General features: G+C 33.2%; 1 protein-coding gene across 3 annotated transcripts; it reads right to left on the reverse strand.

Moving 5' to 3' along the window:
• Positions 1 to 964: 964 nt before the first annotated feature.
• On the reverse strand, positions 965 to 23,569 carry LOC128227228 (deleted in malignant brain tumors 1 protein-like). 3 transcript variants are annotated; one of them, XM_052937534.1, is made up of 32 exons: positions 23,433 to 23,569; positions 20,723 to 20,809; positions 18,885 to 19,032; positions 18,600 to 18,772; positions 17,836 to 17,989; positions 17,234 to 17,406; positions 16,330 to 16,483; positions 16,045 to 16,217; positions 15,260 to 15,413; positions 14,851 to 15,023; positions 13,942 to 14,095; positions 13,658 to 13,830; positions 12,033 to 12,137; positions 11,359 to 11,447; positions 10,648 to 10,830; positions 10,450 to 10,521; positions 9,231 to 9,339; positions 8,790 to 8,906; positions 8,591 to 8,669; positions 8,306 to 8,402; positions 7,804 to 7,850; positions 7,441 to 7,573; positions 7,113 to 7,216; positions 6,820 to 6,922; positions 6,433 to 6,583; positions 5,755 to 5,824; positions 5,560 to 5,626; positions 5,163 to 5,250; positions 4,236 to 4,360; positions 3,025 to 3,066; positions 2,773 to 2,850; positions 965 to 2,122 (listed from the first exon to the last, which is right to left on the reverse strand). In XM_052937534.1, the coding sequence occupies exons 1-32, from the start codon at positions 23,497 to 23,499 to the stop codon at positions 2,069 to 2,071; spliced, it is 3,696 nt and encodes a 1,231-aa protein (XP_052793494.1). In that variant the 5' UTR covers positions 23,500 to 23,569; the 3' UTR covers positions 965 to 2,068. The 3 variants fall into 3 exon arrangements, 2 of the variants coding, with proteins under 2 accessions (XP_052793494.1, XP_052793495.1); XM_052937535.1 differs by lacking the exons at positions 20,723 to 20,809; positions 23,433 to 23,569 and adding an exon at positions 19,802 to 19,896; XR_008259783.1 differs by lacking the exons at positions 965 to 2,122; positions 2,773 to 2,850; positions 3,025 to 3,066; ... (2 more) ...; positions 5,560 to 5,626; positions 6,820 to 6,922.
• Positions 23,570 to 24,297: the final 728 nt, after the last annotated feature.

Genomic DNA, 24,297 nt, shown 5'->3' on the forward strand with positions numbered 1-24,297 from the left:
TTTATTGAAATTAAATATAAGTGTAAAACCTAACATAAATCATGACAGATCCCATGTATGTATAAGATTCAGCCGTTTTTAAGAAAATCTTCATCGATCAACAAAAAGTACTAAAAAAATTTAAAAAAATGTTAAAGCCGCTCAAAGGGTCTGTGTGTTAAGGAAGTGTTGCAACATTCAGACTCATAATCCTCAAGGAATCTTATCAAATATTCCATTATCCTTATAACCCCAAAGCGGACTACCTTTTACGCGCTACCTCTCCCCGCTAGATCCTCACCAGGACTACTTAACTTCCCGGGTCAAACGTGTTAATTTTGAACGCACACTTATGAACATATATAATCTAAACGACAGGTTGCATTAAAAGAAAATGTGTACCTAAGCTCTTCACGAGGAAATTAGAATTAGTATTTAAACACAACTAATATACCAAGCAAATTATACGAAAAGGCTTTAGAAACAATCAGCAGCCCGAAGATGGAGAGCTTAATACATGTCCTGATCAGCCTTTATGTATCCTTACAATACAACTACTGCCAAGTTGATTAGTTGACAATACACGACGAGTTAAGACTAAGCGATGGGGGGGGGGGGGAGTCCTTTCTCGCTGAGATGGCACATTGGGCGGATCTTACAACCGATGAAGCAGATTCCAATTCACAGACATTTTAACACTTGTTTACATCAGTGTCCAAAAGGGATCAGCATATAGTTTGGAAATATTATCTGAGTTAGTGCAAATGTAATAAGATTAAAATATGTGGCCTGTGCCGTTATCGATCTGATTTTTAGAAAACAATTTACGAATAAAACAGTGTTAGTTAGAATTGGTAATGTAATGGTATACGTTTGAACCAGTAAACAATTGTGAAACTCTAATGGACATAAAGATGAACTCGACACAATAGTACAAAACAACATCAGCAAATAAATCATACCGCAATCTATATAAGTTCGGGAATGTAATTTTTTTTTATTATTGAACAAACAAGCGAATATTTCATAGAAAATAAAAGTAAATCATCATTAACATAGTTTGGGAACATAAATGCAAATTTACATGCTAGACAATCTTTTTGATAAGAACACATTTTTGTTGTTTCATTAAATGAATGGCTACACGCCATAGAATTATATCAAAATAATGATTTCAGATCGATCAAATAAATGAAAACGTATGTCTTAAGACAAAGTGTTTTGGTACAGAAACAAAACTAACCATAAATCATTGCAATAGTGAAACTTTGATGAACTTTTATTGCACTTGCTTTCGTTTTGACAAAGAAAAAAAATCAGTTTTTATCCCTTTTTAATCTTCAAACACTCTGGTGAAGTAGATCGGACTGACTGGAAAATTCATGTAGCAAACAAGCAATAAGCCAAAAATGATAAACATAACATCTAAATATAGTCATCAATGTAATCGGTGTAGAATGTTCATCTCATTGTTTCGCCCTTAACAAGCCTGGTTTGCAAACGATTAGGGTACAAACGATGTTCAGACAATGAAATAATAAATGACACTAAATACGCAATACTTAGCTGTTGACTAGGTACTGACTTGGCGTACAGAAAAAAAATCAATTGCATACAATAGATTATAACAATTAAGCATACAAAAATATTAGTTGAAGTATTATGATAAAATGTTAAATGATAATTCAAAGTAATTACCGTTCATTTGGCTCCATTATTATCGACATTTCTTAAGCATTTATTAATTAAAAATATGCTTCTTATAACTTACTCAACAAAATCAAGTCAAATCGTGACCTGTAATTTCTTAATTATTAACCAAATCAGTAAGAAGGAAGCATTTAACTAATATTTAACTTAATGTGTGTTTGAATTCGTCAAGAAAAGTGTTCTTATTGCAGCAACCTTTATTGATTTAAGAGGATGTATATTTCAATTAAAGGATCATTCCAATGAGGTTCATTCATTCTAACCCCAGACGGACCGAATACATTTACTTCTGATCAATTAATGGACAAATGTATAATGTCAACTATAGCATTTTCAGATTCGACTTTTTCGACATACATGTAGACTGCATATTCGTCAGTTATGCAGTTGATTCGTTGGACATCACGCTTGATTTTCCTACAGCCGAGGATTTCTGGAAACACACATGCATTATTTATCAAATTTATATTTAGATTATAACCTATAAATGAGTCAATAAAATCAGCCTTCAATAAGTACGATTAAATCTAAGACGTTTAGATCATTTTACAGCTTTTCAAATATGTTTGAATTATTACATAGCCCGAACATTTAGACACCAATGCATCGTTTCAATTTTGTTCTGGCCTAAGATGGACTTACAATGACAGCATTAGTATCAATTTTAACCCATTTGTTTTAACAGCACTTCGGTAGGTTGAGTATTAACACACGAACATATGTCAGATCATGTATTTTGCTATTTTCTTTACACATTCGATCTACTGGATAAAACTGAAATGTTATTTCGCAAACTAGCATAAAAAGCAAAGAACAAAACACAGCAATAAATAATTATTATTAAGATTCTTTAAATTGCTCTAGTTCACTTTTAAAAAGTTTTCGGTCAATAGCCTTTTTCTTAAATGTAAGAGAAAAAAATGGCTTCTTGGTGATTGTACTATTTTTTTTTATATTACATCCTTGTTTTACTAAAATAAAAATATCCGAGTAATAATACTTAAACTATATGTTAGAAATAACCCAGCATCGTAAACAAAAGATAAGGATACGGTTTCCAACTATAACAAAATCAATTAGTACCGTTTTCATTTCGATTGCAGTGGTCGATACCTCTGGTTCAAGCCATCTGGGTCGCCTTGCTCTGAACGCCTCCTGCACCTACGTTGGAAAACAAACAGACAAACATGGTGTAATTATTCCATTGACAGTGCGATCACCGAATTATGCAAACGTGCATTAGATGGAATTGAACCACTAGAAAAAAATAATAAACAAGCTCTGCACTTTAAGTGAACACTGCTTTGTTTGAAAAAACAAAGAGCGCAATAATACCTTCCGATCCATTATGCACTGAACGATGAAGATAAGGACCCCCTGAAAATATACACATAGTTATTTGTTTCATATACGAGTATTAAATGACATGTGTTTGTGTATTTGTATTGTTGTTGTATCTGTGCAATGTGAAGCAAAATAACAAAATGTGACAAATAAATGTAGTGTGGAAATGAACAATGTTTCGTAAAACGACAACATTTATACTTTTGCAAATAAACCTGCATCATATCGAACGTGCAACTACACTATAGTGTACCTGCACCTGTATTATCTTGTATTTGTCCCCGTATTAAATTGTACATGCATATTAATTCTGATGTACGTGCACCTGCATTATATTTTGTTCGTGTACTTGCATTATGTTGTACGTAAACTTGAATTATGTACGTACACATGTATTATGTTGTACGTACACATGCATTATGTTGTACGTACACCTGTATTATGTTGTACGTGTACCTGCATTATGTTGTACGTACACATGTATTATGTTGTAAGTACACCTGCATTATGTTGTACGTACACATTCTTTATACTGTACGTACACCTGCATATGTTGTACGTGCACATGTATTATGTTGTACGTGCGCATGCATTATGTTGTACGTACACATGCATTATGTTGTACGTACACCTATATTATGTTGTACGTGCACATGCATTATGTTGTACGTACACATGCATTATGTTGTACGTACACATGCATTATGTTGTAAGTACACATGCATTATGTTGTACGTACACCTGCATTATGTTGTTAGTACACCTGTATTACGTTTTACATCCACATTCTTTATCTTGTACATGTAGCTGCATTATGTTGTACGTGAATTTGCATTATATTGTAAATGCACCTGCAATATGATGTAAGTACACATGCATTGTGATGTACGTGCAACTGCATTATCTTGTAAATGGGCCTTATGATGGTGTACGTACACATACAGTATACCTGAATGCACATTAAGACTGATACACGTATACATACACAATAGTATACAAATTATAAAATATATATTGTACATGTACCTGCATAATTTTGAACGTGTACCTTGGCAATGTTGTAGATTTACTTAAAGGCTGTTATACGTGCATATTCAGGTTGTTGTTCGTGTACAAAAAGGCATTTGTACGCGTATCTGTTTATTGTTTTACGTCTACATGCAGGCTGTTGTACGTGCACGTGCAAAACATTGAACGTGTACCTGAATACTGTTGAAAATGACAAAGAGGTACTGGAAAACGACAGTATCTTTGTTGACAGCAAACACTCCGAACAGCCACGTGATCCCGAACACTGGCAACAAGATACACACGCTCCGTAGCCCGGTCCTGTGACATATCAAAACATAGAATAACGATAATTTAAGCTTATTTATTATAGTTGGTGGAGACCGCCATCTCAAATAATATGTGCTTTTAAATTGAGTATACAGCTATTCTATGGTATGCATGTTTTTCATTACTTAGTATAATGTTTTCCGTGATATATGTGTTGCAATTTAACTGATCAAATCCAGTTGGCAACCCATTAGTATATAATTAGCATTCGCATTTAAATAGAAACAAATAAAATTACCAGAGCAACACATGAGCTTGACATATTCACCGAATTACACCAATATTCAACACACCACTTCAGGATGACCGCGTTAGGGCGTATGCAAACATATATCCAGTAGCTCAATTGAGAAAAGGGACGGCCAAAGGTTGAGTCAGTTTTAACATTCTATTTAATCACACTCAAAATATAAGATATGTTTTCGTAAGCCAGTGCTCACGTACATCCAGTATATATGCGGTCATACTTCTGTTCTATGGCAAAAGTATGAGAAAATATCTCTTCTCCGGTTGTAAAGTGTTCGAAATTAACATGAAGCTTCTTTGTAGATGTGACATTTTACCCACCTGAGATATCCAGCATAAACTAACATTATATCAATCGTAAGGGCCGTTAACAGATGTATTCGATCTAAGAAATTTGCATTTGTATTCTGGTATATAAGGCAAAGTATCGTCAATTTTCTCTATGTATGATGATTAATCATAGTCTTTTGAATTTGCTGAGAAAATAGGTGTTTTAAGAGATGCTTATATCATAAAAGTAAGTCAGCGATAGAGAAAAGAAACTTTCTTGATCTTGTCAGCATCTCCTCGTTTTGACATAGCGGAAGTCCCAAACAACCTTTTGATGACAGCGACCGTGATGATGGTGTTCGTCTTTAACAAAAAAGAAACATCACCCTTAGTAACAAGAATAAAATCAACAACACATCCATCACCAACAAGAAAAAAATGACTAACAACTTCAAACACAAATGCAGCAACATCATAAACGTGTAAATATTACCGATACCAAGAACTAGTATAATACGTTAGAAACATGAGAACTTATCCACTTAAATGTTTATTTAACTGCTTCCGCAACAATAAGAGCTTCGAGAGAGTGTTGATTATCATATCTTAAGTTTTAAGATTTAACAATAAAATCAAGTATGTTTTCAAAAGCCGAATAAGGAAGTTACTTACAAAAATAATTGTCAATGCCGGTCCTGCAAAAGCCCAGAAAAGTCCCGAGTCAATGCTAAGCCAACAGCTAGAAAAAAAGATTCACATCAAAATGCTGCATTCTTGGAATTTAAATCAACGAAATATAAGTAGCAACACATGAGCGTGATTTGTTTAACGGGATTTTATACTTTTTTCTCGCAATGTTTTACTTACAATTTGTCATTTCCATAACCTTTCAGTTTAGATAATGTAGCAGAAATGACCACAACGACCAGGGGAAGTTCTGAAAATATTTAGCACCTCAATAGGTGAAATATTGATGTCTCCTAACCAACCAAATATAAGGTTATATCAATTTACGGCAATTATGATTAGGTTTTTATTCAAAACTTCGACCAAAAGGGGTTCGCTAAAATGTAGTTTGTTCACTTGAACAAATTAATACTATTGTTATCGTTTAAACTTTATTACAATTAAATACAGGACTGGTATTCAATATTGGTTTTAATTGGATCTAAGAACGATGAACTTGTTATTAATAACTGTCAAACAGAGTGAATGAAGTCAATAATGTATGACTATAAAACTTAAGTTGAATATTAGATGCAAGCTCAAAACTATTTTAATAGCCTGCCTCTGAATTTAAATTCTTGTAACATGTATTTACATATTCTTTCCGAAATACGCCACTGTTTAAAACGATATCATTATAATAAATATATTATGATCACAAGCATAACAATTCAATCAATATCATGGCTTAATACTTTTACCAAATTACTTCTTTTGGGGGGTAAAAAATAAGTGTGTGTGTTAATATGTTTTCTGATAGTTTACTATACTGCGTACCAAATGTCTTTGTATGACTGTTTATTTTACGTAATAAAATACCGTAAGAAATTCCAAGCAATATTTTTAAAATGTTTCTTTTGTCAAGGGGTCTGAGCACCATTTGTGCAATAATACATCCTTCCGATAGCATCAAGAAAAAGGCAGCCAAAAATATGTAATGGAGCAGAACAGCAATGGACGTGCACACGGCCTGTAAGATATATACACACACAACATATACAGCAACGAATAATTGATTTCTTTCTATATAATTTCAGTAAGGAAAACACGCGTTCAAAACGTGTTCTTAAAAATTGTATATATACGTAAATATTACTTGTACGAATATCATGTACGGATCATTTGTTCAAATCATTTGCACTGGCATTTTTAAAATGAAATGGAATGGGTTTTTTCGAAAAAATAAATAAACATTAGTGCATTTACATGATGCGAAGTGAAGTTCACTCCTGCAAGAAACAGGACGTAAGCCAGAACTAGAACCGTACACAGGTTGAGAAGCAAAACTGACCTATTCGAACGTACAGCCCTGGAACGATTATGATATCTGTTTGATCTTTTATAAGAAATTGTGCCTCTTTGTCGTAAGAATTTATTATGATGTTTTTGAAGTATTTCGCTTGTATTTTCTTGTCGTCAATCTGTATCATGTACTCAGCATTGACTCATCTATCGATCAAAGAACTCAAGTAGTTTGTTTATATAAAAATAAAACTAACCTCCAGAAGCACACATAGGTTGTAATGGTAAGAACCAAACCAATTATAGATATACTGCATCCCACGATTGATAAAACTCCAAGGCGGCGATGATGAATAGTTTCCTAAGTATTAAAAGGATTTTCATACAGTCGGAAGGAAATACGCAAATAAAATATATTTAAACTCTTATATATGGTCAGTAGGTTCAAATAAACGTTCGTTTGATAATGCAAGGACAACTAAGTTGCGCAAAAATATACAGGTTTTACTGCTAGTTGTGATAACACATCTTCACAACAGTGCTATGGAAATCATCTCAAACTAAAATACAAATTAAATCAAAAACCGTCTCAGTGGTAATGGCAGGGCTCATAAGAACAGCAAAGTTTGTAAGGTGGTCACAATGACAGGACACGGTTCCCTTTTTGGTGTCAAAGTGTTTCAAAGTGCATCCGTTTGTGGACCAGTGGCCTTTCTCGCTACAAACGAAACAGAACGGATAGGTTGTTAACTATTGCTTTTTTGATACATGATTGTAAAATGGAATATTAATATAATTATTTAGTTTGTTGAAGATTTATTATTTGTGTAGAGGAAACATACATTTTTCTTATATATTGTGTGCTCTAAGATTGTTTACTAAAATTATTTGTACCCAAAAGAAAATATTTCATCGAATTTAAGTAAAAGCAAATGTTTTAAAATAAACCTTTGATTTGTGTCCCAAAAGGAACATGCAGGCTTCCTTAATTTTCTCTGAAACAAAATGCGCAATAAGTACATCAAGTTATGTTCATGCAAATTTGAATCGATCATCACATTATAAACCTTAGATTTTATATTCTCCAATAACGACTGAATTGATATAACGACTATATTGATTATAACACATATTATTGTCTATTAATACGACCAACGTCATGTTTAAAGACACAAAAACACTAAACGAGCGATTGAACTGACACATTAGAAGTAACCTTATATCGTATCATTTTATTTGCGAAAGCGCCATGGCTAAGTCAGTGAAATAAACTAAGACTCAAATTCTACTTAAAACAAAAAACGATCCATGTACTATAAAGAATTATGATGAAATGTCAACAAAGATTCAACAAGATACACAACGCCATCAGACAACATAGGCATATAACATATATAAAATATATATAGTTATATCAAAAATTGATATATGAATTCGAACTGTTACATACATCAAAGACATGGAAGGTTAGCATGACGTCCTCTTTTCTGAGTTCATGTCCGTAAAAACTAAAGGCCAAAACCGGCCCGTTGATTGAACTGTCCAACCTGGCAATCAAAATAAGTAAGAAATCTTTATACTTAAGTCAAAGATCTTAGTCGTTCATTGCAGAGCAGGAAAGTTGCAAAACTATTATGCAAATGAAGCTATATTTCGCCGTTCGTTTTTTATAGCTACATCGTTTTACTTATATTGTATGCTTCTGAAACGCATATAAAAAGGTTATTGCACTTACGAGTCGATATCGGTAGTTGAAGGCAACATTCCCGACATGTTTTTAAACAAGCTGCCGCTAAATACTTTTTTTCCAATCTCTATGTCAAAAAAGGAATTTTTCAGAATTTAGGTACGTTAATAAAATAAACAATATTTTTACTACAATCAAACAAACAGTTGCGTCTAAGTATGTACTGAAACCAAAAAAGGTTGGTTACCTGTTCCACAGCCAACGACGATCTGATCACCCATTCTGTCCTTGGCTTGTTTAGTGTTAGCGGCAGTAGACGGAAACATTATATTGTCACACCTGTCTACTTGTCCAATTTCTATCACTTAAAGTAATAAACTACATGATGTAACAATCATACAAGTAGTAACATTTAATAATGCAATGAAAAGTACAGGAACAAACTAAGTACTTAAAAAAAATCAATTATAAACACTACGATATAAACAAACTCAGGAATAATCTGATTAGTTACTTAGTAACATAGTTATGAATATGCAAGCTCGTTATTGTTACATTATTCTCTTGAGTAAAATATGGAAACGTGTATCGGTGACAGGTTCATTATTTTGATCGGGAGGAAAACAAGGACATGCTTATGTTTTGTTTTAAAATTACACCATCTCTTAATACTAAGCAAACATCTTACACAAGTTTGGCTTTTCGAAAGTCTTGTTCAAAACCGTAACAGACGTGTTCACAACTTTCGTAATAAACCGGTCGATTGTATTTATTACCGAGTCGGCACCAACTCCCTTCTGTTGTTAAGAAAAAATCAAACAAAAGCGTTACGTTACATTGAAATATAAAAAGCGAATTGACAATAAAAAATATTATTATTTATGTACACAATGTTTCGGCCATGATTTATTAAAGCGGAAAAATCTCAAAGCAAACGATCATCCACGGTAGGGTCGGCTTATAAATCGTTTACATCGTTCTTGTAGTAAAGACCTAGTAAATATCTTTGTTAAGTACATGCTTGACAAGAGTCAGTGAAATGGTGCGGCATGGTTTAACTATTGTAATTTTCGATTTGATGAACAAGAATAGAAGTTGCTCAGTCTGCATCGCACCAAGTCATGAAACAAACGGTCATTAGTTCGAACCCTGCACCAGGTACATGCTATCCTTACAGGTTTACTGTCATAAAATAAAACAAAAGTTGGCTTGTTATGGGGTTGGAAAAAAGTAGATGTAAAGCAGAGGCATTTGAAAGTAAATTCTGCTACTTTTATGTGAAGATATACATAAAAAAAACATGTTTATGAAGGTTTATCTAAAATCACATGAATACTTTTGTGTAATTTTTTATCTTTTTGAAAACTGAGTTTTCTTCGTTCGAAAATACATCAATTTGAATGCAATGAAAGAGGAATATTGGTACTGTGTTTTAATCCAGGCGGTTGTATTCGACTAAATTGTGAATCTGTAAACATTTATAAGATTCAAGTATGAAATTCAGGATCATTACGCAGTACAAATAACCCTTTGAGAATATGTATATTACTGGTTTAAATAACACCGAGACACGTTTTGACACTGCATTTGTTTCTAAGCTGAATAAAGTAAGTTTAATACAAAACTGGTTATAATAATGTCTTACTTAACTAAGCAATATGAAGGTATTATGAAACTTAATGAGTTAGCATACGTATATAATATTAAAAAGGAGGTCTTGCTAATCACTTAGTCGATCTTTGTTTTGTAAACTAGTTCCTTATCTTTTTCGGTTTTTTCAGACAAAAGTCATAAAACAAAGACGTGATGAGGGAAGCTAGTTTGTGTGTATGACTTCATGTAATCGAAGCAAAATCATTTTTATCTGATACATGTTCGGACAATCACAGAAACAAAAACATACGTACGTCATTAATCAAACTTTTCCATGACGATGTCGAATTTCCATCCAATAAATTATTCGCAACTTCGAAGAAACTCTGAAACGAAATTCTACATATATGTCTTAAGCTTTAACCGAAATAAACTCACAGTTTCGTAGTTGTATATAGATAATACAGATGTTTACAAGGGAGGATACGTAGCTGGCAATAAAGCACACATACGTCAGTGTCGTTCACGATTGTGACAGAATTGATTTCGATGTCGTCAATGACTTTATCAAGGATTTGGTTTACATTCTGTAGATCGCCCGCTGTTGGCAAGTGCTTACTATCTGTCGTCAAGATATTTGTTTCCTGTTTTAACCTCGACAAAGCCTCTGTGGAATTCAGGGAACCATTAAACACCTACAAATTGAAAGTTTCCACAGTACAATCAGCTTATTCGGACATATAAGTACTGCAAGATTCGTGTGTATATTACGTCTTCACTAAATAGGCTTAGACACAAAAGTGTGTTTGTTTTGCCAACTATGTGCATGATCTAATTTATTTGAAATTTGTGTTTGGGGGTGCCTTTCAATTATTTAGTCTTCTAAAATAATGTTTAATATTGAACAAAAGATGCCTTAAACAGATCAAGATTTATTAACAATTTATCATTATATTTATTTCATTTACTTTTTGAAATAAAGAGAAATATATAAATAATCTTTTTTTTCAAATCTCATTTTATTATTCGACTTTATAAATGTACGAACTTAATGTTTGTGTGTAAAAAAACATTTTAAAGTTACTCACAAACGAAATTTAATACATTTATCTTAAATTTTGGAGCCATTTTCTAGGATTTAAAATGAAAATAAGAAGGGCAAATGAAAATTAAAGACAATGTCGCTACAAAATTGAAATTCTATGAATACTAATATCATGTACCTGAACGTGTAAATCCTGTATGGCGATCTTTGTACAATTGTTAACGGGGCTCAAATAATTGCCATTTTGACAACGACGATAAACATCGCCTAAAACAAATGTCTAAGTATTCATTGACAAATAATAATATATTTTCAGACATACTTGTGAAATTACTTACGACACAACATTATTGGTTTTTATTGTGAGTTACTTCTGTCATTTCGTATTTTCGCCGCAAAATTACGGAAATAGGCCAAGTTGAGGGTTGAAATGTTTCTATCAGATGACGTATTTCTTTTTTTAATTTTCATTAGACATGTACAAACGATTGAGCAAGCTTTGTTGGCTTCAAGCTTCCCCTGAATCCAATTAAGCAATATGTTTATGCTCTTGTTTTATGAGGGAATTTCTTGCTTTGGGAAAGTTAACAACTTAACATGTTTGAAAATGAAGCAGTATTTTTTGTCTGCAAATTTTTGCGCAAAAATATTCGGGGCAAAAATATGACGTATTATTATTTCGTATATTCGCCTTGCCGCATGTCGTATTTCGACCAACCATAGTTTCGCATAATGCCACAGCTTTATACAACAGAATTGATAAGTGTATAGCTCTCTCAACAATCGTGCTCAAATCAATCTGTATAAACTAAAAGATATTTCCATATTTTATACGCAGGATCAAATCTTTACCTCGGTACCCCTCACCGCATCCCTTTAGAGATATCTGTCCGTCAAGAACTGCTGGCCATTCTCTGTCTTGTTCGATGGATGCGGCGCATGACCTTGAAATTTTTCCTGAAAATTCGCTTAAATACTTTAACGAATGATAACGTCATCAATACAAATACTGTTCTGTACTGTGTTGGTAGTTGTGTATAATAATTAAAACACACACACTATAATTGCATTGCAGTCGATTTAACAGACACATTCATTTCGGGCCGTGAGTATTATGTATATAATATTTTATATCTAACATATCTGTGTTTTATTTGTTCTGTGTCAAATTAGGCGTTTGCCCCGTGCCACTAAACCGGTTTTATGTTTAAACGTTTTGCTACTGAGCTTGTTTCTGTAGCTTTTTGCATAAATATTGAATATGTGCTTCAAACAGGAACATTTTCGATATTTTATGATTGAAATTGTCTATGTATATGACATTGTATTTTACAAGAGTATATTGAAACACATATACACCATCATGTTTTAATTTAGCACTTATATTTTACATGTATCCCACTTCAGTGGCCTGTTGGGTAAGAGCAAAAAGGCGACAAATTGCTGTCGTTCTCGTTATCTCGTGTTCGCGTTGGCGTGCAAAAGGGCGAAACGCGAATTGGTGTTTATAAACAAATACGAAACCATGCCATTTCGCCAACTTTTGGCAACTATCTATCTGTCTTGTGTCTGTTTGTCTGTCTGAATAACTGTCGACCTGCATGCCTGCCGGCCTGCCGGCCCGCCCGATGAACGGCCGTTTGCCCAACGCCCGCACCTCCGCCCAACGTCCGTCCATCCGTCCGTCAATTCGTCCGTCCGTCTGTCTATCCGTCTGTCTGTCATTCCGTCTCTCCGTCCATATGTATTACTATATCAGTCAAAGAGTAATAAGAAAATTGTTTGTTCTTGCCTTTGTTTGAACTTGAGTTAATATATATATGCTAATGACGGCATTCTGATTACGCAGTTATTAATATGTAAGCCTTTATGAAATATATTTTTTGAGTTGAAGATGATGTTTGAATGCGTACCCTAGACATACGACATGTTGTGTATCGACAGATCGGATAAGTGTATATAATATCAATGTTGTCCAGCATCTTGTTTGAAAATGTCAATTGGCTTATTCATAACTCTGAGCAAAGACATAGCTGGAAAATCTAAATTGCCAACCTACAAAATACGTGTACTAGAAAACTATTTCCGTTGTCAAGGAAAGTGATTTTTACTTATTTCATTCAAGAAATATACATTTTCAACAGGTGAGTTTTTACAATGAGGTATTTGATATGAAACAAAAAAGTTACAGAACATAGAATAACACGTTAGTGTCCTGTACGGGAATTGTTTTTTATCGTTATTTTTAAACCTATAAATATTTTCAAAATACAATCAACAAATTATGATTATGATTGTGCGATGCATTTGTACTAAAACAGTCATAACAATTATGCATTCATTCACTCATCTCTCACACTTATTCCAAAGTAAATTATAATCATAGTATGAAGAGCCATCTATTGCTACTGAAATTATAAGATTATAAAAAAGATATCTTGTAAACATCTTTTGAAACCAGAATCCAACTCAGGTACCTGTCACACACTGAACTCCTACATCCTCATTATGAAGGCAGTTGTGATGGCCCCATCCCCTATGAGCACAGTCTTCAATGTTTGATTCATTTCCAACGCAATGAACATCGTCTAGCCAGATTGGACCAATGCCTTTTCCGTAATGACTTCCCATTTTTACAGTCGCATCATCTCTTTAACAAATAATACACAAATTTATGTGACCATTATTTAATAACACACGTTTTCCAATACGCCCACAAAATAATTACCAGTATTTATCAATAAAGACTGAAATGACTTACATAGTAATATTGAGCATATTGCATACAACCAATGCATCATTTGAGTCAAAATCGTTTCTGCATACTGTTCCCCAGTGTCCATACTTGTAAACTTCAACACGGCCTTCAAGATACGTCGGTCCATCAACAAGCCGCACTTCCGCTTGCCCTGAATCTGTTCATACAGCAGATGGTGTTATTGGCATATGAGGTATCGTACGTATGTGAATATATAAAAGCTTGCTAAATTCCAAGTGAAGTATAAATTTGCAGTATGTTCTTGACAGGTCTTAAAATGAAATGAAGCCACACAATTACTTTTAGTATGTATCAGAAACTATTGTTTAATAGCATTGAACAGTTCGTTTAATTTCCTTAACTCCTTATGTTTTCTTTCATTCATTGTTTCCGTTAACAATGCAGACATAAAAATGCAGACTTTTGTATTGTAGCCTATAAAGGTACAGTATTAAAATTGATTAACCAAAACATTTTTTCACTGCATAAAACGTGGTTTGGATTGTGCATCCAAATACTTAAATACACATAAAACAATATTAGGCTTATTTGAAGAATAATTATCTACTGCAATGCAAACATAGCAAATGTATTTTAATTGACATGATTAATTACGAAACGAAACTTGTAGGATAATGCCAGGCATTTGGACGCTTTATAGTTATAACATTTGTGCATTAATGAAATATTTCAAACGTTAACAAAGATATGCATGCATTCTTTATATTTCTAATGTATATTCTACCTTTTGATAGTAGTTAACGTTTTCGATGCGGTTCATCAAATGTCATTGTTTCAACACCATTCTAATAATTTTAAACACCCTCAGGCGTGCAAACTTTTGAGCAGTTTTTGCCACTAAATAAATTAGGTGTTGGAATAAAAAGCTGTGTGAAAATCCAGCTCAATTACCTGTCACACACATAACTCCTACATCCTTATTGTGAAGGCAGTTGTGATGACCCCATCCTCCATGAGCACAGTCTTCGATGTTTGATTCATTTCCAAGGCAATTAACATCGTCTAGCCAGATTTGACCATTGCCTTGTCCATAATAGGCTCCCGCTTTTACAATGCCATCAGTTCTTTAACAATAAATATAAATAACGTATTGCCGTAAGTTATAAATGCACTTATTGTAAATGTGCACACTAACACTATGATAAAACTTAAGTAATACTCGATTTCTACATCCCGTGTTTACAGTGGCATCAAGTATTAAACAAATAACATTTGATTATATATGACCATAAATTATTGACACAATTCTTTTAAAAACGCACATTAATAGTATTTATCAATAAAGTTTAAAGTGGCTTACACATTCATATTCAGCATTTTGCATAAAACCCTTGCACCATTTGAGTCGAAGAAGTCACTGCATACTGTTCCCCAGCGTTCATATTTGTAAACTTCAACACGGCCTTCAAAATTAGTAAGTCCATCAACAAGTCGCACTTTCGCTTGTCCTGAATCTTTTTTTTAAAATTAAACATGTCAGATTATTGGTATATGACGCATCGTATATATGTTATATAAAACCTTGCAGCTTAATCAGTATATGATAAACTCACAAAGAATGAATGACAAGTTTAAACAAAATATGCTGTTAAACAATTTCTAGAACTTTCAAAAACCGTTGTTAATAGAGCATTTAGCAGTTGCTGTAGCCAACTGTTTATGTTTGTCGAACGTTCTAATTTACAATGCAGGCATTAACATGAAATATATTGTAAGTGAGCAGTATTTGCTACAGCATTGAAATCAATTTACCAACTCATTTCTTACCGTCGTTGTAAGTGGTTATGTTTTCATACTTGTCACTTCAATATACTTATAACTATACCACGATATCAATGATCTCATCTCTCAAACGTGTACACATAAAGTGCATGTATCATATCTCAAGTGTATAGTCTGGCTGTTGATAGCTGATTGTGTTTTTTTGCGGCAATTGCTTCAGTGCCATTGCATCGAAACTACTTTAAGTATTTTTGACCCTCTGTGAAATTTAATAATAGAACCATTCCTAGCAACTGAAAGTAGTAAATACTAAAATAAGATGTCCTGTGCATATCTTGCAAAACCAAAATTAAACTCAACTACCTTCCAAACACATAACTCCTACATCCTCATTGTGAAGGCAGTTGTGATGACCCCATCCTCTATGAGCACAGTCTTCGATGTTTGATTCATTTCCAAGACAATGAACATCGTCTAGCAAGATCGGACCCTTGCCTTCTTTATAATATCCTCCCGTTAAGACAATGGTATCTTGTCTTAAACAAAAAATATAAAAGCATATATATGATCAATTTATAACACAATTATATCCAATACGCCAACAAAATAATTACCAGTATTTATCAATAAAGATGCAACATGACTTACACAGTAATATTTAGCATATTGCATACAACCAATGCATCATTTGATTCGAAGTCGTCTCTGCATACTGTTCCCCAGAGTCCATACTTATAAACTTCTACCCGACCTTCAGAATTAGTCAGTCCATCTACAAGTCGCACTTGCGCTTGCGCTGAATCTGCTCATAAGGCATGTCAGGTTATTGGTACATGGCTCATCATACAAATTTTAATATAAAACGTTGCAAGATTCTTGGTAAACCAACATTAACATAAAGTTTACGACAGGTCTAATTATTTAATATCGCCAACTATTACTAGCACTTTTAAAAGATGTATAAATAGCAATGGGCAGATATTTAACTGAACACTTTTTGTATTAAAGGTTAGATAAATTAACAATGTTTGCATAAATTAAGTATTGAGTAACTAAACAGACATAGGAACATGATTTTAACAAATAAACCAACACATTGTTTCACTGCTTAGAACGTGGAAATAATTTTGGGTACAACTTATTACAATACACAAATAATAATATCACAGTAAATGAAAGATAATTTAATTATGTAATACAATGTTATAATATAAATATATAATAATAATAATGCAAACATATTATTCTACAAATCAATAACGAATAGAAACTATTTGGGCCAAACACAGCTATAGCAAACGTCCTTAATGAATTTGCCTAAATATTAAAGCGTGGTCAAATAAATGGCGTCATCTTTCGAAATGCATATCTTTTTTATTGATAACTGATTAAATTGTTACTACGATCCCTTAAGTGTCATAGCATCAACATTCTTCTAAACGATTTAAACTTTCTTTGGCATGCATCTCATTGTGCAATTTGTCCTTTTCAAAATGTTAGGCATTGATAAAATGTCACATGAATATCTTCCGAAGCCTTAATCAAACTGTACCTGACGCACAGATAACTCCTACATCCTCATAGTGGTCACAGTTGCTATTCCCAAATCCACTATGACCACAATCTTCAATATTTGATTCATTTCCAAGACAGACAACATCATCCAGCCAGATCGGATCATTGCCTTCTCCATAAACACCTCCCGCTTTTACAATTGGATCAGTTCTAGAACAAATAGTGTTTTAAGTAACTGGGTTAGTAGTCGACCCGATATGGGATATACGGGGCAAAGGAAACCATATCGGGTGAGAACGATGGTTTCTGCGCCCCATATATCCCATATGGGCTCATCTACTATTATCGCTACGTTTATATCATGTCGACAACCTGTTTACATGTTTGAATGTTTCACTTATTCACCGGAATATTCATGGGAATCGGAAAATAGACGCCATTTTGGTACGATATAAATTTGGTGATCAAATATAGAAAAATATGGGGTTACCGCATGACCAGTCCTGGAATATTGGCGTTGTGTCATATGATATGATATTATAGTATATATAACCGTTAATTGTTAACTCAAAAGTCTTCAATAAGAACAGTCACTACATAATTATCAGTATTTGATCAATAAAGTACAAAATGACTTACACAGTCATATTTAGCATATTGCACACAACCAAAGCATTATTCGAGTCGAAGAAATCATCGCATACTGTTCCCCAGCGTCCATACTTGAAAATTTCAACACGACCTTCAAAAGCAGTCTGTCCATCAACAAGCCGCACTATCGCTTGCCCTGTATCTTTTCATCAAACAGTTCAGGTTATTGGAATATGAAGGAACGTACATATGCTAACTAAAACTGCAAAATTACCGGTGCGTCATAAATGTACAGGAATGTACAGGAAGAGCATGGGAGGTTTAAAAATGAAAAGTGGCCAAACTATTACTTGCATCTTAAAACATGTTGTTTAAAGTGCACTAAGCAGGCATGTTCTTCAACTTTCATTGAAACGGAATTGTAATTCATAATGTAAGCATACAATTAGGTTAAGTGTAATGAAGCAAACAAAGGAACAGCATTCAAAACAATTAACCAACACAATGTCTCAGAGCAAAAGATGTGGTTATGGTTTTGAATCCAAATTATTACAGTACACATTGCTTTAAACCATGCTCTTTTAAAGAGGATTTCTTTTTCAAAAAGACATGTCATTCTTCCAAAAGAACAAATTACCATTGCAAACGAAATGCTGACTGGCATTATGGCATATCAGCGTTCTAATAAATGTGCTTTTATGAAATTGCATCATCTCTCAACGGATGTCATTTTTGCCACTAAAATTTTAAGCTGATATAATAATAAAAAAAACATATAAATATATTTTGAAAACTAAATCAAACTCAATTACCTGTCACACACATGACCCCTACATCGTTATTGTGACCGCAGTTATGTACCCCCAATCCTCTATGACCACAATCTTTAATGTTTGATTCAATTCCAACGCAGCGAACATCGTCTAACCAGATTGGACCATTGCCTTCTCCATAATAAGCACTCGTTCGTACAATGGCATCAGTTCTTAAACGAACAATATACAAGTTTACGTTATGGACACATTCACAGTCCTTCGAAAGTTTACATACGAAAATACGAAATAAAATATTTCAATCCATAAAGTAAAATTCCTTACTTATTTAATTTCAGCATTTTACACACAACCAATGCGTTATTTGTGTCGAAGGAAGTATCACATATTGTTCCCCAGTGTCCATTCGCGTACACCTCGACACGACCTTCGTTATTAGTGTGCCCATCTACAAGCCTCACTTGCGTCTCATCTGAACGTATGTATATTTTTAGGACTGATTTACCAAATATCCAAAAATTGATAAAGTTAGATAGATATATTTTAATTCCTTTATAAATAAAGATATTCAAATTTATACAAATGAGTACACCAAATATATACACAAGTCAATGATATAATAAACACGAACATCAATATAACATTATGATACAATACAGATGGATTTGATGAATATTTAACATTTAAATCTGCTCATGATGTAACAAAGAAAAGTCAGCTAAATTATACATCATTGAAGCAATACGGCGCCAACCAAGAGGCACATTCGTCCATATCCACAGTTAACGACGCTTAAATAGATTAGTTGCCATAGACGAAACGAAAAGTAAGAAAGTTTAAAAAATATATATGTTAATTAGGTTGTTGAGGATACTGACTATTACAACCGCCGCTTCTATATTACTACTGAAAATTTGACCTGACAGTTGACAAAGCTTTCATCTTAAATATAGGTTATGAATGAAAATAAATACACACACACACTGATCAGATGATATTACATATTGATACTATTGTCTATCATTTAATTACAACATTTACAAAATATGCAATTTGAAATAAGCACGTGACAAAAATAGTCCAAAAATCACTTAAGATATTGTTACAGGTGATCGAAGTTTCGTTTGTTTTGTTTTTTGCAATATCTCATATTGGTGTAAAAGTATCAAAAATAATTACTTTTTTCATTGCCCGATTATTATCCACAGTTTGTCAAACTATGAGTAACATGTTTTACTTACAATTTTCTTCTATGCGTTCTCTCATGGAAAATTTCCCAGTATTCATGTATTGCTTTATAAACATGTTCTTGACTAGATTATACTTTAGGCACAATCGGCAAAAGCCTGGCACAAATCCAGTAGTTTTGCTATCAAACTTTATATAGCGTATACTTCTGTTGTTGACGAAATGTATTGACACGGTAGTCTGCACATTTGTCCGAGAAGTTGATATGTTTATATTCGCTACCTTTTTGAACAGACTGATGTAATATTCAAAGTAGACACAACGAATTTTATAGCATTGCTTCTCTGAAATCCTTGCATGTGTTTAACCCAAAACCGATGCGTTATCTCTAATCTCTGAATATCATTTTTTGATATATTAGTCCATAGTTCACACCCGTATAGGGCCCGTGGTAGAATCGCTGACTGGTAAATTGCCCTCTTTGGCACTGACGGTATCTGGTGCATATGTTAAGATAAACCCCGCGTACGTTTTAACACGACTTCTTGCATAGAAGGTGTCTCATTGCAAATTAAACCTAATTGGGTACTTTTCGTCAGTGTAGGGACGAGTTCGTGTCAATGAGTAAAAGTCGGTTATACAGATTGTTCCAGCACACATGATTTGTTAAACACAACAGTGGCACATTGACTCGAGTTATAACGAAATCACCATCATTTGGAATTATTAGAGCAAATTCGTAACATATTGTCCATTCCGATATTTAAATATAATACCGGGGAACTCTTGCCACCTGCGGGTACCGGAATGTTTCGAAGTAGACTTCCCGATAATTTACCGGTCTACTTGCGCCCATGTAATAATAACGTAGGATTAAACAGTAAAGCTCGTAACCAGCAATAACAAAGTAAATTTTATCGCAAGTCCTTTGACATTGTTGAGGCATTAAAACATAAACTTTTTTATGAATTTACCTTTTAACGTGGGCTGTAGAGTTGATACAGAGTCTCCAGAATGATAAACATCGTCGTTTCCTCCTTGCCCAATTGCGACTGATATCCCTGTATTTACGAATAAATTCCTTTAACACAAATGAATATGCTTCACCAGGTTATAATTCTTTGACAAACTGAGTCTGACAGCTAGTTAAAAATGACAGGTTAAGAGATGCTGTACAAGTGGCTTTAAAGTCATACAATAATACATTTTATCCTTCCAACAAAGATGGAGGGAATAATCGAAAGGTTATCAATGAATTATGTGTGATTTACGAAGGGTGTTCCACTTTTAATATTATGCCATCTAGACAATATGGATACTAATAATCTGGGTTCCAAGTCTAAAATTTACTTTAGTAAATAGAGCATAAGTGTTTGTTTCAGTGTAAGATCGCAATATAGTTCACCTTGTGAAATATTTACATGTTTATATCCACGAGGTGAAATATATTGAGAACTTACACTAAAACAGATAATTTCTATATGAATTACATGCCTGAAAATGATACAAAATTACATTTAGTTTTAGTTCTTTAGAAAAACGCGCAAAATTAAATGCAAACGTATCCGTAATTCCGAGATGACGTCGTTGAAATTGTTTCCTAGCCATGTGCGCATGATATGAACAATGATTACTGGCTGGAATTTCAAAACAGTGCAAAAATCAGAATCGATATTTTCACAGGTTAAAACAGTGAAATATTATTCTTATTTAATAAATAGATATTAATAATTCATCGGAAAGCATAAAATAAAAAAAAATAAATAAATGTAATGATATTGATAGCAGTAAATAATTTATTTGCAAAGATGCTGAATATTTTGATAGTTAATGTTCTGATTTAAAATGAAATTGATTTCGTTTCAAAAGATGACGATTAGTCTTCTGCTTGAGTGGCGAAACGGTTGGCGGAAGGATATTGTGTAGAATAGACGAGGTATTCGTACAGTGGTATATAAGAAGGTTTATGGCGTGGTTTGCCACTCGAGGTTTTTAGTTGGCAGCGATAACAATCATTTATTCAATCAGCATTTCGCATCCCCACTCTTACTTTTCGATGAGTTATATTCTGAAAAGTTATTATTTGTCTTGAACAATGTATATATTGTTAGTCGTTGTTTTCATATCACAGACAAATGTTGGGGGTCTCGTTGAACGAATGAGAATGAGAAAAGTAAACATTTTTGTGGTTTTTTTCTAATATGAGTAGGGGACCAGATACATGGTTGAGGAAGATAACCACATGTCGAATTGATCAAACAAGTCGTTTATTACAAGTGTCTCAATGGTAAAATTAGTTTCGTTTCACAATGTTTACATCTTCTAAGCGAAATCTGTTGTGAACATAATTCTTCAGTAATATTATGTGAATGTTTTGAAAGGAAAATTAACTGAAATTTCAAAATAGTGATTACCAACAAACACAGCAACACATACAGCAACAACATTAAGTAACAAGTGTAACTTTAAACGCTGGCGCTAAAGTTAATAAAGATTCTCCAGATTGATGAACATCGTTATTTCACAAATGAAAATGCTTCGTTTAGTTCCTTAATTCTAGGACACACTAGGAGTTTGGCAGTAAGAATGAGACAAATCTTCCCAGCAAAAATGGAGGTTACAATCGACACCTATCCGTGAATTTTATGTGATGTGCGAGGTTTTTTTCAGATTAAATATTTTCAGACCCAGACAATATGGATACCGAAATAACAAACATTCGGTAAAAGCAGAGATAATTAAAAAAATATATTTACAAATAACATGAGCCAATTAGCTGAAATTTACTTGCTCATATTAAATTACACATTGAAACGATTATTTTTTTGTCAGCTGTATTTAGTTAAGGGAAAAAGTAACACATTTTCTATTTACTCCAAACATGTTTTGAATGCTTAGTATTTGCGACACCATTTCATTTGGCGATGTTTTTTGGCTTTACATGTTAAGAAGTTTATAAACGTTGACATAATGTTTCAGCAGCGTTGAACATATAAGAAGCGATCACTTTTTCAAAACTCTTGAATATGATCTTATTATTAAAAAACTACTTGAATTTTAGTCTGTCTTTCCTCATCTTTCAAATATGTCAGTATACATTAAAAACGATTCAATTTTTAAAAAAAGCATCGACATGGGAAAGGAAATTGCATAAAACATCTCAAAAACTAATAAAATAACAGCCACCATGCAACTGATTTCAATTTACTATCAACCGTTTTGAAGAGAGTTGCTTCTTTTCTGTTGTCTGAGCTCACTGATCCTGACATTTCTTTGTCCACAAACACATAAGTATTTTGCCAAATATGAACAGTTTTCTGATTGAAGCTTCATTATGTCACTTGTAATAACATATTGCTCTTTTTAGTTCTGAAGCACAATCGTAACGTTGCAATTGTACTCTCTGGTTGCATCAATTACTTGGTTTGTTTGCAGTCAGATTGTATATCATTAAAACTCACAAATACATGGATATGTGGTATCAATGTACATGCAACGATGTTTTCCTTGTAAATATGTGTAAATGCCTTATATGTAATACACAATACAAGGGTATTACAAGGTCAGTAACATTACTGGTTAACACCGTCAGTATGTCTGTAAACACAGTCATTTAAACTTTAAACGAGATTGAGCGATATATAAAATGCATACAAATCGTAAAAATATATACAAAAGTCTTACCAATAATTGTAGAAGAAATTATATAATCAGTTATCACGAAAACCAAAATTATATTCGTATAACACATTTTCAGGATAACATCAATGAAAGGAATGGTTTTAACTTTTTATGCAACTTATCTGATAGCAGTTTCAAACCAGTATCAATAAGGAAATTCTTAATTTAATAGAATGAAGTAAAAAAGCTTCCTTATATATTTATCTTTACTTTCTCATTTTATGTAAAGTGCAAGTGCTTGGGAAGATAAGGGAAACTCCAGCCGTAAAAAACAAGAGCACACACATGTAAATCGTTAGCATGACAATTTTACGTAAATTTTGGATTGGTTAATCGAGTTCCAGATATTCATAGCTTAAAAAAGTGTGAAAGGCAAAGCTTCGCCCGCCCGAAAGGTTAGGTCAAATGTTGAAAGTTACATGTCATTATTTTTTTGTGAGTATACTCAAACTGAGGAAAGCTAAATAAATGAAAATTCAAACATTGCCAGATCTTTTACACGAATGTTTGAAAAGGAAAATGTGGAAAATAGAAATACACATGTAGTGGACAATCATGACTGTATCTTAAATTGGTGTTTATGGTTTTGAAAAATATTTTTACGGGGATGATATATCGGACGAATTGGACACTGGTAAAACATCTTCCCAGGAAATCGAGGAATGTGATGTTCAGTTTAAACCTTCTGCAAGTTATGTTGAAGGAAAATTATTTTAGGCCTAAAGATAAACTGTACACATGCTCAAATATCATACTTGAAGACCTCAATTTATAATTTCAATGGTCACATAACTTCAGCTTTATTGTTACGTGATTGGCTGATTGACATCACGTGGTGTTATCAATGTATTGTTAAAATGTCAAAATA

Source organism: Mya arenaria, chromosome 3, assembly GCF_026914265.1.
Source record: "Mya arenaria isolate MELC-2E11 chromosome 3, ASM2691426v1".
NCBI classification, from domain to species: Eukaryota; Metazoa; Mollusca; class Bivalvia; order Myida; family Myidae; genus Mya; species Mya arenaria.

Coding starts and splice junctions, on each gene's coding strand:
- LOC128227228 (XM_052937534.1), bottom strand. CDS start 23,499: ATGTGTTATACGAATATAATTTTGGTTTTCGTGATAACTGATTATATA. Junction 18,773..18,884: donor AAAATGCTGAAATTAAATAA/GTAAGGAATTTT, acceptor TGTTCGTTTAAG/AACTGATGCCATTGTACGAA. Junction 2,851..3,024: donor AGTGCATAATGGATCGGAAG/GTATTATTGCGC, acceptor TTTCCAACGTAG/GTGCAGGAGGCGTTCAGAGC.